We start from the raw sequence: 12,857 nt of genomic DNA, 5'->3' as shown, positions 1-12,857 counted from the left end.
CCCTGACCATGGGCATCTGTCTCGGGGGGTCCTGCTCTGTCTGGTGGGAAGTGGGCGCTGTCATTGGGTGGAAGGTCTCAGCCGGGAGGGAGGGGCATTGGAACAGGAGGCCTGCCTGTCTCCAGCGGGGCACTGTGACCTCCACCCCCCCCCATGTAGATCCTCCTCTCCTCTCCTGTGACTCCTCCCTCTTTCTGTCTCCCCATCTCCCTTCTCCACCTCAGGGGTGTGGGTGGGAAGGAGAGAGGGTCTCAGGCAGAGCCGCAGGACAGGGGTCCCCAGGCAGATACCATGCCAGAGACCCCAGCCCCAAAGCTCCCTCACATGCATGTCCTCCGATCTGCCCCCAGGGCAAGGAGACAACCCCCTCCCCCCCAATTGGAGGCCCATTTTTCTCCCTAAGGAAGAGCGTCCTTATCCCCTTGTCCTGCTTCTCCCAGAGAAATCCAGTTCTTTGGTCTGAGTATGAATCTTCATCCTTCATTCCCCTCCACCAGCTGGGGGCTCCTCCCCCATCTGTCCCCTAGAGGACACGCCCCACCCCCCCTCTCCCTCCAGGACCAGGGGAACTGTTTACACTTACTTTGATCCCAAACACTTTGTCAGGAACAAGTCTGTCAGCAATTAATTTGGGTAGAATAGGCATTAGGCAGACAAGATTTGGCAACAGCCAGTTTGGCACAAAAAAACAACAACAAAAAACACCCACAAACCAATATCAAAAACAAAGGTGTTTTTGCCTTGGCCAGTGTGCTCAGTGGTTAGAGGGCTGGCCTGCGAATGGAAGGGTCACGGCTTCGATTCCCAGGCAAGGGCACGTTCCTAGGTTGCAGGTTCATCCTTACCCTACCCCTCAAGGGCCTGTGTGGGAGGCAACCAAGTGATGTGTTTCTCACATCGATGTTGCCCACCCCCACCCCCCTGCTATTACTTCCAAAAGTCAATGGAAAAATATCCTCAGGAGTGGGGATTAGAAAGAAAGAAAGAAAGAAAGAAAGAAAGAAAGAAAGAAATCAAAAGAAGAAAAACAAAGATGCTTTTAGTTAAACCAGTTTGGCTAAAGCCGATAAAGCTGAGTGAAGAGCAAAAGACCTTGGGGCCAAAAGCAGCCCCTTTTGGTGAGACAGGTGTCTGAAAGCTGGAAGCAGCGATTTACTAAAAAACAAACAAACAAACAACCCCCCCCACACACACACAATTATTTGATAAAAAACAGGGTCTGGGTAAAAACAAAATGAATAAAATTAAAAGCAATTTGCCCCTCAAAAATAGACAGTCTGTCAGAAAAAAAGGGGGTGGTGGTAAACACACATACACACACTCACTCAGCCTCCCTCATGTGATTTGGTTGAAAGCATCAAGGACAGTTTGGTAAGAAGGACGCCAAATTTGGCCAAAGACCCAGATAATTGAATAAACAAATTGTCAAGAGTTTTAAGGGGGTCATCCACTTCAGGCTTTTACAGGATCACAGTGTCACTCTGAAATACAGGGTTTTCACCTTCCTATTCCAAAGCCTGTACCTTTACTTACATGACCCAATATCCTTCATTCACTCTGGTAATGATTACTCTTCTTGGTTAGCAACCACTGAAGATCCCCTAAGTCTGAGGTACTGCTTTGGCCCCCATTTTCTCTTTCTCTTTCTCTCTCCCCCTCTCTCCCCCTCCCTTCCCTCCTCACTCTCTCCCCTTCCCTCCTCTCTGTTCCAGATGATGACCCTGACAGTGCGGTGGACGATCGTGACAGTGACTATCGCAGCGAGACCAGCAGCAGCATCCCGCCCCCTTATTACACCACATCCCAGCCCAATGCTTCGGTCCACCAGTATTCTGTTCGCCCGCCGCCCCTGGGCTCCCGGGAATCCTACAGTGACTCCATGCACAGTTATGAGGAGCTCTCTGAGCCTCGGGCCCTCAGGTAGCCACCGTGGGACCGAGGTCGTGTGTGTGTGTGTGTGTGTGTGTGTGTGTGTGTGTGTGTGTTGTGTCCAGCCCTGTCTCCTGGGGTGAAGGGAAGAGTGGAGGGCTGGAGGGAGCTGGGGTGTAGGTGAGTGGGTCTAGAATTCACGCCTCTTGTAGGCATGGAGCCCCTGCTTTACCTGAAAATTCCACAAGATTGAGAAAAGTGGATCTGCTTTGGCTGAAGAAAGACAATCCAGAGGCCCCTGAGGTTCCCCCCTGAAATATGGGGGCTCCTTGCCCTTCTTTATTTTTTATAATCAGCATTTAAAATGTGTTTTTATTTATTTTAGAGAGAGAGCAGAGGAGAGAGAGAGAAACATTGATTGGCTGCCTCCTGCACATTTCCTACTGGGACTGAGCCAGCAACCTGGGCATGAGCCCGGCTGGGGAACCGAACCAGCGACCTCTTGATGCATGAGACAGTGCTAACCAACTGAGCCACACCAGCCAGGGCTTCTTGCACTCCTTTAAAAGCCACAGGTCTTCATGTACTCTCTGAACGGGTTGGAGTGGGGTAGTGGAGGAAGAGATGATATGGGGGGGGGGGGGGGTGTGTGTGTGTGTGAAGCATAGTGGTGTTGAAAAAATCTCAGCAAGCAGCTAGCTGGTGGTCCCTGCTTTCCTGGTGCCCCCTGGCCCTGTGCTCCTGGCCAGCAGCTTGGGCGCAGTGACTTGGGAGCTGCCCCTATCCTCTCCAGCCACCATCACCCCCGCTTTAAACGTAGGCGGTCCCGAGACCGGCCCAATAGGGCCATGCCACTGCCTGGGCAGGATGCTGGTCCTTGAGCCTGGGAGGCTGGAACTTGAGCTTGCTGCCCCGCCTCGTTGACCTGATTGCCCCAGTCTTGGCTTCCAAACAGAATGATAACAAGCAACAAGCATGATAAGAAACAGGTTGAGTATTTGTGAAGCACTTAGACAGAAGACACATCCATCCTGGCCAGAAGTTCTATTGGGCAATGTGAATTGCAGAGATTTGGGGTAAAATATAATTTAAAGGAAAATTTCATACACTTCCTACTCAAACTTTAGCACTGACCAATATAATTTTTTGCACGTATTTGAACAACTTTTATTTTAAAATTTTCTAATACACACACACACACACACACACACACACACACCGTAGAAAGCTTAGATCATCTGTAGATGGAATATTTTAGAAGGAACTTTTTAAAACACTCAACATCTACACTAGACTCTATCCTCTAATTTTTAGCTCCAGGGAAACAGAAGAACATATTCAAGGTAGAACATTTAGGGCAGAGGGCACAGCGCGTGCAGAGCCTGGAAGTGGCCTCAGTGTAGGGTGTGGGCGGGACCGCAGGAAGGCCAGTGTGACTGGAGCAGGGGGCGAAGGTGGGGACAGCGAGGGAGACGAGGGTGAGGGGTGAGGGGTTCGGGCCACATGGGGGATGCGCGGCATAGAGTGGCTTTATTCCAAGGACACTAAGGAGCCCGGTGGGGTTGGAACAGGGAGGCATGTGATTTGGTTTATGGTTCAAAAAGCCTCCCTGTGGCTTCGGTGGGAAGCACGGGCTGTTGGGGTGAGAGTGGATGTCAGGGCAGATGGCAGAGCCTGGACCCGCGCGGGCCCCGGGAGCAGAGGTGGGTGCATTTTACAGATGCTTGGGGATGGAGCCCAGGGCCTGTGGCAGGGTCGGCTGTGAGCCGGGCCGAGGCTCTGGGTGGAGACAGACAGGCGCTGGCCCTGGTGAGGGAAGGCTCAGTGGTGGGAGGCCCAGGCTGAGGTGGGAGGTGTGGAGAGCCAGGTACGGCCCTGTTCGCGTTTCAGGGGCCCTAGGTCTCCCGGGGGCCGTGGTGAGGACACTGATTCTGGTCCCCGGCATGGCTGTCCTGCAGCCTCCACAGGCACGGGTGGGAATGGTGTGTAGAACGTGATCACTGATCACTGACATCATCGATCTGGTTTGTTGCCTGTCCACCCCGACCATAAAGGCCACAAGAGTGGGAGTTTTGTCTCTTTGGTTCACGGCTGTGCTTCTCTGGCACCTACAGCAGAGCCTGGTGCACAGTAGGTGTACAGCCATGTTGAGTGAATGACTGACTGGGTGTTGGACCTGTGAGAGGGGGGCTGGTGGGGCAGTGGCTCTGTGCCCGGTCCCTGAGCCCCACCCGTCCCCTCAGCCCCACAGGCAGCAGCCGCTACGCCTCCTCGGGGGAGCTGAGCCAGGGCAGCTCACAGCTGAGCGAGGACTTCGACCCGGATGAGCAGAGCCTGCAGGGGTCCGAGATCGAAGATGAGCGGGACCGGGACTCCTACCACTCCTGCCACAGCTCAGTCAGCTACCACAAGGACTCGCCGCGCTGGGACCAGGACGAGGATGAGCTGGACGAGGAGCTGGACGAGGAGCTGGACGAGGACCTGGAGGACTTCCTGGAGGAAGAGGAGGAGGAGGAAGAGGAGGAGGAGGAGGAGCTGCCTGAGGATGAGGAGGAGCTGGAAGAGGAAGAAGAGGTGCCTGATGACATCCGCGGTTACACTGAGCGCCAGGAGGCCGCAGTGGCGGAGCCCAAGGACTTCAAGCGCGTCAGTGTCCCGCCGGCCGCCCCCGAGAAGGAGGACAAGGCTCCCGCTGAGGCCCCCGCCGTGGCCAAGGTGGCCCCTGAGCCAGCCGTGCCTGAGGAGGTGCCCGCAGCTGAGCGGGAGCCCGAGGACAAGGCCCCCAAAGCTGAGGAGAGGTAATGGGAGGGGGCTACGGGCTGTCACAAGGTCACTGTGGCCAGGGGTCTGTGGTGTCACGATGGAATGAATGTGAGCCTGCGGAATGGTTTATTGAAGAAATCGAGATGGGTCCAGAGGGGGTTCAATGGGGGCCGAGGGGGTCAAGCTGGGTCAGGAAGTAGTTTTAGGGGTTAGGAGGGGCTAGATGGCTCGCTGGGGTTGGAGAAGCCACAAGCACATTGGGAGGACCGTGGGCAGCTAGGACCCTGCCAGAGGGCCAGAGGTATGGAAAAGGGAGCTGGGGGACCCAAGGCTGTAAGAGACGATGGGCATGTAGGAGGGGAGGGGCACTGAGACAGGTCAGAGGGGGCTCAGGGCCACGGTGGTATGGGCAGAGCCATGGAAGGACCAGGAGGTACAGAGGCATGGTCCCTAAGACTACTCCATGACCCGGCTTGACCCCCTCCGACCCCACCGAACCCCCTCTGACCACCTGGACCCATCTCGATTTCTTCAATAAACACATAGCCCTGTGACCACTCCCCCTCCCTGTCCCCCAGGGTCATGTACATTCCATCATGACACCACAGTGTCTCTGAAGGGCCAGGCCTCCCTCGGAGGGTGAGGTGGAGGGTGGAGGGTGGAGGGTGAGGTGGAGGGTGGAGGGTGAGGTGGAGGGTGGAGGGTGGAGGGTGGAGGGTGAGGTGGAGGGTGGAGGGTGATGTGGAGGGTGGAGGGTGAGGTGGAGGGTGGAGGGTGGAGGGTGGAGGGTGGAGGGTGAGGTGGAGGGTGGAGGGTAGAGGGTGGAGGGTGGAGGGAGAGCCGGCCCTGGTGCCTCAGGACGCCCCTTGCCTCAGTTTCAGGCCCAAAGAAGATGAGGAAGGCCAGGAAGGTCAGGATTCCATGTCCAGGGCCAAGGCCAACTGGCTGCGAGCCTTCAACAAAGTGCGGCTGCAGCTGCAGGAGGTGAGTGAGAGCCCTGGCCAGCCACACTCCCAGAGCCCAGTGACCCACCGCGCCCGCGCCCAGACTGGCCATGCTCCCTTCCCCGCTCCTCAGTGCCCCACCACCCTAGTCCTTTCTGGGCACCACTCACACCAGACCATGCCATGCCCCATGGGCAGCACGGCCATGTCCACTTCCCCACTCCACGCCTTTGCCTCTGTACATCCTGGTCCTTCCGTGGCTCTGCCCTTTTCTGCCCTTGCCTTGGCACCACCATTCCTGGCCTCACCCACACCTGCCTGGTGTTTCTAAGCAGGGAAGGGGGAGTGGTGAGCTGTAACCATGGAGCTAGGTCAGGGCTACAGTCCTGTCAGGGGTCAAGTTCATGGTTAGGGATAGAGAGAGCTTAGGGGTAGAGATCAGAATTAAGGCAGCAGTCAGAGGTCAGGGTTAGGATCGGTATTAGGGGAAGAGCTCAGTGCTCGGGTCATACTGGGTGTCGTGGTCGGAATTGGGGGAAGGTCTGAGGTTGGGTCAGCATCAGACAAGGAATTCAGTGAACGATACAATTAGTGCCGGGGTCAGAGTGATTTGTTGATTGTTCAGATGGGGAGCAGGATGGAGACCATTACTTATTCCTTATTCCGTTACTTATTCCTTCCATCATTCAGCTCACTCTGGGCTAGACACAGAAATATAGGGTTACTATCCAGGGGGCCTTCGAAATTTGGGTGGAACTGAGGAGAGGAGATCTTAATCACATCGCCAAAGTCTTCAGCCATCCATTATCAGAGCCACAGAAACTTCAAATTCCATATCAGTTCAAACAAAGAATTTTCTTTTTTGACCAAATAATATATTCACACGGTTCCAAATTCAAAAGATAGAAAAGAATATACAGTGAAGTCTACTGAATAACTTTCATTACATCAACAATTAATTAAAAACAAAACAAAAACCCAGCAGTTTCTACCTTTGTAATGGAACTAGTGATATGACAAGAAAAATAAACGTGGGCAGGCTCTCTGGGTTTTATAGGTGGGGCATAAAACAAACCCAGACAATCAGAAAAATTCCCTGGAGGAGGTGACACTTAACGTATTCAAGATGCTTTAACGATATTTCAGAAGAGTGTTTCCCAGCCCTGCCCCAACCACGTCCCCTTTAGTGGCATGGGAAACGGGTATAGACCCTGGGTCACACTGAAACCTGAGTGATAGTCGGGTTCAGAAGGTGGGAAGGCATACAAACAGATGGCACAGCCTGGGCAAAGGCCCTGGGGCACTAAAGCAGACAAGCAGATGAGGCTGCAGGGAGTTTAAGGGATGACAGATTCTCATGAGTGTCAGAACCAGCCCCTGAGAATCCCAGGAGCCTCTAGAAGTACTAGAGGCCCAGTACATGATATCCGTGCACTCAGGTGGGAGGTCCCTCAGCCTGGCCTGTACCCTCTCGCAGTCCGGGAGCCCTTGGGGGATGTGGGAAAGGCTCCCACCACCACCACCACTGCTGAGCTCACCACCCGTGAGCTGGCTTCTGGCTAAGCAGTGCTCCCCGCTGTGGAAGCGCACTGACCACCAGGGGGGCAGCTCCTGCATCGAATATCTGCCCCCTAGTGGTCAATGCATATCATAGCAACTGGTCATTCCGCAATTCCGTCGATTTGCATATTAGCCTTTTATTATATAGGATAAGCTCTTGTTGGAATGATGCTAACACATCCCCAGGTTTGACAGACGAGGAGACTAACATTGGTGGCAGAGAGGAGCTCCTTTCTCTCTCCCCATTTTACAGATGGAAAAGCCGAGGCCTCGAGAAACCCAGTGAGGTCCCTAAGGACACACAGTGAGGACCGGGACCCAGGTTTCCTGACTCCCAGCCCAAAGGGGAGACAGAAGTGGGTGTGGAGCCTGTTTTGCCTTGGGAGGGACAGCACACTGACCACATTTGTCTGTCGGTCCCATAGGCCCGGGGAGAAGGAGAGATGTCCAAATCCCTGTGGTTCAAAGGCGGGTGAGTAATGGAGCTTTTGGGGGTGGAAGGAAGTTTTTAACCCACAGCTTAAGGCCGGTTTGCACCATAGCCTGAGGTCAGCAAAGGCTGGGAGAGGTTCCATTCAGATGGGGCAGGGACTGGGCAGGGGTGGAATAATGGAACCACTGTCATAGGCACTCAGGAGCCAAAGAGAGTAACATGTTGAACCCTTACAACAAACCCATGGTAGGGGCCACTACTCTGCTTTGCAATGGGGAAACTGAGTCCAGGGAGAAGCATGCCTTGCCCAAGCCACTCATAATTCAGAAGTGCTTCCCCCCAATGTGAGCTAAAGGGGAAATCCATTTTCCCCCACCGCCCATCTGTCACCCTGGAGTGAATTTTTTGCTTTGGTTCTGCATTTAGTAATCTCAGATTATTGCTGCTGCTGCCACCGCCGGCATTTTTCATTAACATAATCATTTGGGTCCTGGCGGTGTGTCTCAATGGTTAGATTATTAGCCTGTGGTCCGAAGGGTTGTGGGTTCAATTCCATCGGGACATGTGCAGGAGGAAGGTAACCAATTGATGTGTTTCTTCAATGTTTCTCTTTCTCTCTCTCCCTCTCCCTCCCTCCCTCTCTCCCTTCCACTCTCAAAAAAAAAAAAAAAAAAAAAAAATCAGTGGGAGGAAAGATTAATCCTTTGTTCTTAAATGGAGCAATTTGTCAGATCCAACTTCTTAAGTTACTACTTTTTAGGGATGTGTTTTTCAGCCTTTGGATGGTGAGGTTGGAGGATGCAAAAGATATTTTTAAATTGCACTCACGTTTAAAAATAGCAGGACCTGCTTCCCTCATAGGCCTTTTGCAAACAGAGTTCTGATTCCCAGATGAGCAGGGAGCCCCGGAAGCAGGGACTGAGATGGGGGTTCCTGGGTGTGTGATTGACAGGGGAAGCTCTCTCAGGACACCCATGTGACAGGCAGGATCAGGCCTGGGAGGCAGCTTGGGCAGACATGTAGTTCGGGAGCCGCCAGGCCCTGCCTGATTTTGCAGGGGGCACTGGAGCATGAATTACACCCCAGAGCTTGTCCAAGCGTCATTGGCTGCCAGACATCTCCCTCATCGGCCAGTCATTGGCCCGGGAGAACCTTCTGGAAAGGAGCCACCGCTGAACCTTCTCAGGAATGAGCACACCTCTCCGTAAAGAGAATGCAGACAGGCCACGATGGCATCTGCCACATGCTCATTCAGTCCTCCAGCTACTGCAAAACTGCCGAGAGACAAGAACACAAACACCATTTCCAGCTCCCTCATTCCTGTGGGAGTTAAAATCACTCCTTCCAGGACAGATTTTCAATAAACACACACACACACACACACACACACACACTCACACATTGGTACACCCACCCATGCACCAAGAAGTCCGGTTCAATTCCCAGTCAGGGCACATGCCCAGGTTGCTGGCTCCATCCCCAGTACAGGGTGCACTGGAGGCAGCTGATCAATGTTTCTCATCGATATTTCAATCTCTCTTTCCCTCCTCTCCCTCCCTTCCTCTCTCTAAAAAATAAGTGGGGGGAAAAAACATATTTTTATTAAAAAGGAAATATTTCCTTGATATTTTTATATATTATTTGGGATTGCCTTAATTCAAATGTTTACTAACTATAGGCGCCTGCATCCTCTCCCCACCTCCCGGACGAGGAAGGTGAGCCCAGGCTTCATTTCCTGGGTCTGCTGTGACAAAGGACCACATAGTGGGGGAGAGGGGTGTTAAAACAACAGGAATTTATTTCCTCGCCGTTCGGAGGCCAGAAGTCCAAGATCAAGGCATGGGCAGGACCACACTCCCTGGACAGCTGTAGGGGAGAGTTTCTTCCTGGCCTCTCCAGCTTCCCGCAGCTGTCAGCAATCCGTAGTATTCCTTGGTTTGTAAACATGTTACTCCAGTGCCTGCCTCCATTGCCACGCCACTGCCTTCTGCTTGTGTGCCTCTCTTCTTAGGAAGACACCTGCCATGTTGTTTTGGGGCCCACTGTACCCTGGTATGACATCATCTTGACAAATTACCTCTGCAGTAACCCTATTTCCAAAGAGGTCCTATGTTGAAGTCCTGTGGATTAGATTTGAATGTATCTTTTTTTTGGGGGGGGGGGGGAGACACACAATTAAATTCTTAACGCTTGTGAGATGGCACGTCCTGCCCCAGCCTCGGGCGATGTCTGTTGGAGGAGGGGAGACTTCCCGGGCCCTAGACATCCTTGTGTGTGTCTTACAGCCCCGGAGGGGGTCTCATCATCATCGACAGCATGCCTGACATCCGCAAGAGGAAGCCCATCCCCCTCGTGAGTGACCTGGTAAGTGTCCTCGCCCTCCTGGCCCCTGGTGCCAACCTGTGCAGCTGCCCCTGGCAGACCGGGCCCGAGGGGCTGGCCAGGCGTTCTCCGGGACTAACATAATCTGATTTCTGCCCCATGTGCTGCTTGGATTCTTCAGGCCATGGTGAGTGAGTGATGGTGACCTGGGCCCCTGCGTCTCCTCCCCAGACCCCTCCACTGCCATCTTCCAACTGGCCCCGTCCACGGGTTCTGGGGAGGGAACCTTGCCAGGTCCTAAGTTCATGGGTGGGGAAGACAGCAGGCGACTCGCCACCTTGGATCATGGTGGTTGGTGCCTTTGCCCTGTGGCTGGTGAGCATGGCCCAGTCTGGCCCGTGGTGGGAAGGTATGGGTGAGCCAGGGGTGTGGGGCTGCTCACCTTCCAGGGTCCCTTCTGTCATTTCCCAATTCTTTGCTGGTTCTGCTCCTGCTGCTGTGACCCGTGTCCTGTTCCTCGGGACTGGTGGCCCCAACCGTGACTGACTGTGGATTCTGCTCCCCACAACAATCCATGGGTCTCCATCAACCCCATGGCTCCCTCGGTGGCCTCCCACACCAGTCCCTGGTCCAGTCCAGAAAAGCGGGCATCACCTCAGCCTTGGCCTCCAGCACTTTGAACAACGAGGAGCTGGTGCGTGGGGTTGTGAGGTGGGCTTACCTGGGGGCTTCTGGAGGAAGAGGAAGAGGGCGTGGCAGGGATGGGCATTCCTCACTCTCCTGGGTTCGGTAGCTCAGCATGGGGGTAGCACTCTCTGTACACGGGAACTGCTGAATTCCGACCCCGTGGGGGCCACGGAGGGGCAGAGACTAGACCAGACTCTGCACAGGGTGAGGGCCTGGCAGACAGGGCCCCCAGGGGAGGACTCTGCGCCCCACGCCGCCCCTCCTTCCCTCCCCGCAGAAAAACCACGTTTACAAGAAGACCCTGCAAGCCTTAATCTACCCCATTTCGTGCACTACGCCGCACAACTTCGAGGTGTGGACGGCCACCACGCCCACCTACTGCTACGAGTGCGAAGGGCTGCTGTGGGGCATCGCGCGGCAGGGCATGCGCTGCACCGAGTGCGGCGTCAAGTGCCACGAGAAGTGCCAGGACCTGCTCAACGCCGACTGCCTGCAGCGTGAGCGCGGGGCTGCGTGGTGGGCGGGACCGAGTGGTGGGCGGGGCTGATTGGGGGCGGAGCGGAGTGGGGGCGGGGCGGAGTGGGGACGGGGCTCTGCGGAGGCGGGTTGAGGGCCGGCAGCACTGGGAGACGGGCTTGGAGAGAGGGGCGGGGCGGTGAGCGGTGGGGGCCTCGGGCAGGGACTGGGGGCGAGGGTTAGGGCGGGACTCCTTTTGCGGGGAGGATGGGGGCGAGAGGAGGGGAAAGGAGGTGTCGCAGAAGGCTGGCTTAATGTCTGGGATGGGGTTGGTTAATGAAAGACACCCATTCATTCCCCTTAGGAAAACGGGTTAGGGTTAGCTCAGCAGGGGAGAGAGTGCAGAGAAGGGTGGGGTCATGGAGGGGGCAGGGGAGGCAGAGGGGCAGGCTCTGACGGGCAGAAAGCCTGGCGGGAGGAGGTGTTCAGAGAACAGGTAGGAAGCTCTAGCTTGGGGGTTATTCACACGAACCCCCACGGCTTAAGGTGTCCGCGGCCGGGCAGCCGCTGAGGGAGCTCCGGAGTTGGGGTGCTGGCTCCCTGAGGGCTCCCCGACAGCGCCGGCTGCCCGCTGCTTCCGCAGGGGCGGCGGAGAAGAGCTCCAAGCACGGCGCCGAGGACCGGACGCAGAACATCATCATGGTGCTCAAGGACCGCATGAAGATCCGGGAGCGCAACAAGCCCGAGATCTTCGAGCTCATCCAGGAGATCTTCGCTGTGACCAAGGCCGCACACACGCAGCAGATGAAGGCGGTCAAGCAGAGCGTGCTGGACGGCACGTCCAAGTGGTCGGCCAAGATCAGCATCACTGGTGAGGCCACCAGTGCAGCCACCGGTCCTTTCTCCCAGCCCGCTAGCTCCCTCCCAGGCCCCTTCCTTCCCTTTGCTGCGATGCTTGAGCCTATCTGTGGCTCTCCCAGGTCCACGTGTGTGCGCCTCTGTGCCCACGGGTGGACACGTATGTCTCCAAACGTATGTGCATGACACGCTATCTGGGTGCATCTTGATTAGTGCCCCCAGAATCAGATCCCGGGAACAGGAGTCGAGGGCACATGGTTTGTCTGGGAGGCCATCCCCGGAAGCCCTGTGGGAGCTGGAAGTGAAGCTGGGCCAGAAGAAGCTCTTCACAGGGTGCCAAGAGGCAATGCTGTGGACACCTGGGGCTTATTCCCACTGAGGGCCACTAGGAGACAGTACTGAGCTCCCACTGTCGTGTGGGCTTAGGGGCTTAATCACACGGAACAAGATCAGCCTGAAATTATTGGAATCCAGAGTCTAGGTCAGTGGTCTGCAAACTCATTAGTCAACAGAGTGGCAACCGCAGCTCTCAAGCCGCATGTGGCTTGTGAGCCGCAGTTTGCTGACCACTGCCCTAGGGTGTTTATCCACGCCCAACCTCATTGGGATTTCCCAGGAGACAGACCCCACGATGATTCAGAGCAGATGGGTGTCCAGGAGGTGGTCCCAGGACGCCCTGGTGGTGGGTGGAGACATAAGTCTGGGAACAGAGAGGAAAGTTGCCCTGCAGGGGCCACCAATGAGTAGGTGGTTTTTGTGGTCAATGGGGATTCAGTCCTACAGGGGAACTTCAAGGGCGCAGTGTAGAGCACACACCTAAGAATGTCCCTTTCTCAGGGTGGCCCTGGGGCTCCTTCCCATCCTTCACTGACTGAGTGTCTCTGGATATTAATTCTTCGGCAAGGTCATTGTGCCCAGTAAGCAGTCCCAGCCCTTGGGCCACATCACAGGGGTCCCCAGCAAAC

General features: G+C 55.3%; 1 protein-coding gene across 9 annotated transcripts in view; it reads left to right on the top strand.

Moving 5' to 3' along the window:
- UNC13A (unc-13 homolog A) overlaps positions 1–12,857 on the top strand; it is a 62,429-nt gene that overhangs the window by 19,803 nt on the left and 29,769 nt on the right. For 8 of the 9 annotated variants that reach the window (XM_036450158.2, XM_036450159.2, XM_036450161.2 and 5 more), the window contains 9 exons: positions 1,713–1,920; positions 4,113–4,667; positions 5,508–5,616; positions 7,562–7,608; positions 9,855–9,933; positions 10,073–10,078; positions 10,514–10,585; positions 10,856–11,075; positions 11,678–11,905. In XM_036450158.2, coding sequence (XP_036306051.1) covers positions 1,713–1,920; positions 4,113–4,667; positions 5,508–5,616; positions 7,562–7,608; positions 9,855–9,933; positions 10,073–10,078; positions 10,514–10,585; positions 10,856–11,075; positions 11,678–11,905 — 1,524 coding nt within the window. The remainder of the gene's footprint in view (positions 1–1,712; positions 1,921–4,112; positions 4,668–5,507; positions 5,617–7,561; positions 7,609–9,854; positions 9,934–10,072; positions 10,079–10,513; positions 10,586–10,855; positions 11,076–11,677; positions 11,906–12,857) is intronic. The other variant, XM_036450157.2, reaches the window with a different exon arrangement.

The sequence above is a fragment of the Pipistrellus kuhlii genome, unplaced genomic scaffold (assembly GCF_014108245.1).
Source record: "Pipistrellus kuhlii isolate mPipKuh1 unplaced genomic scaffold, mPipKuh1.p scaffold_m20_p_21, whole genome shotgun sequence".
Taxonomy (NCBI): domain Eukaryota; kingdom Metazoa; phylum Chordata; class Mammalia; order Chiroptera; family Vespertilionidae; genus Pipistrellus; species Pipistrellus kuhlii.
This window is presented reverse-complemented; position numbering and strand designations above follow the sequence as displayed.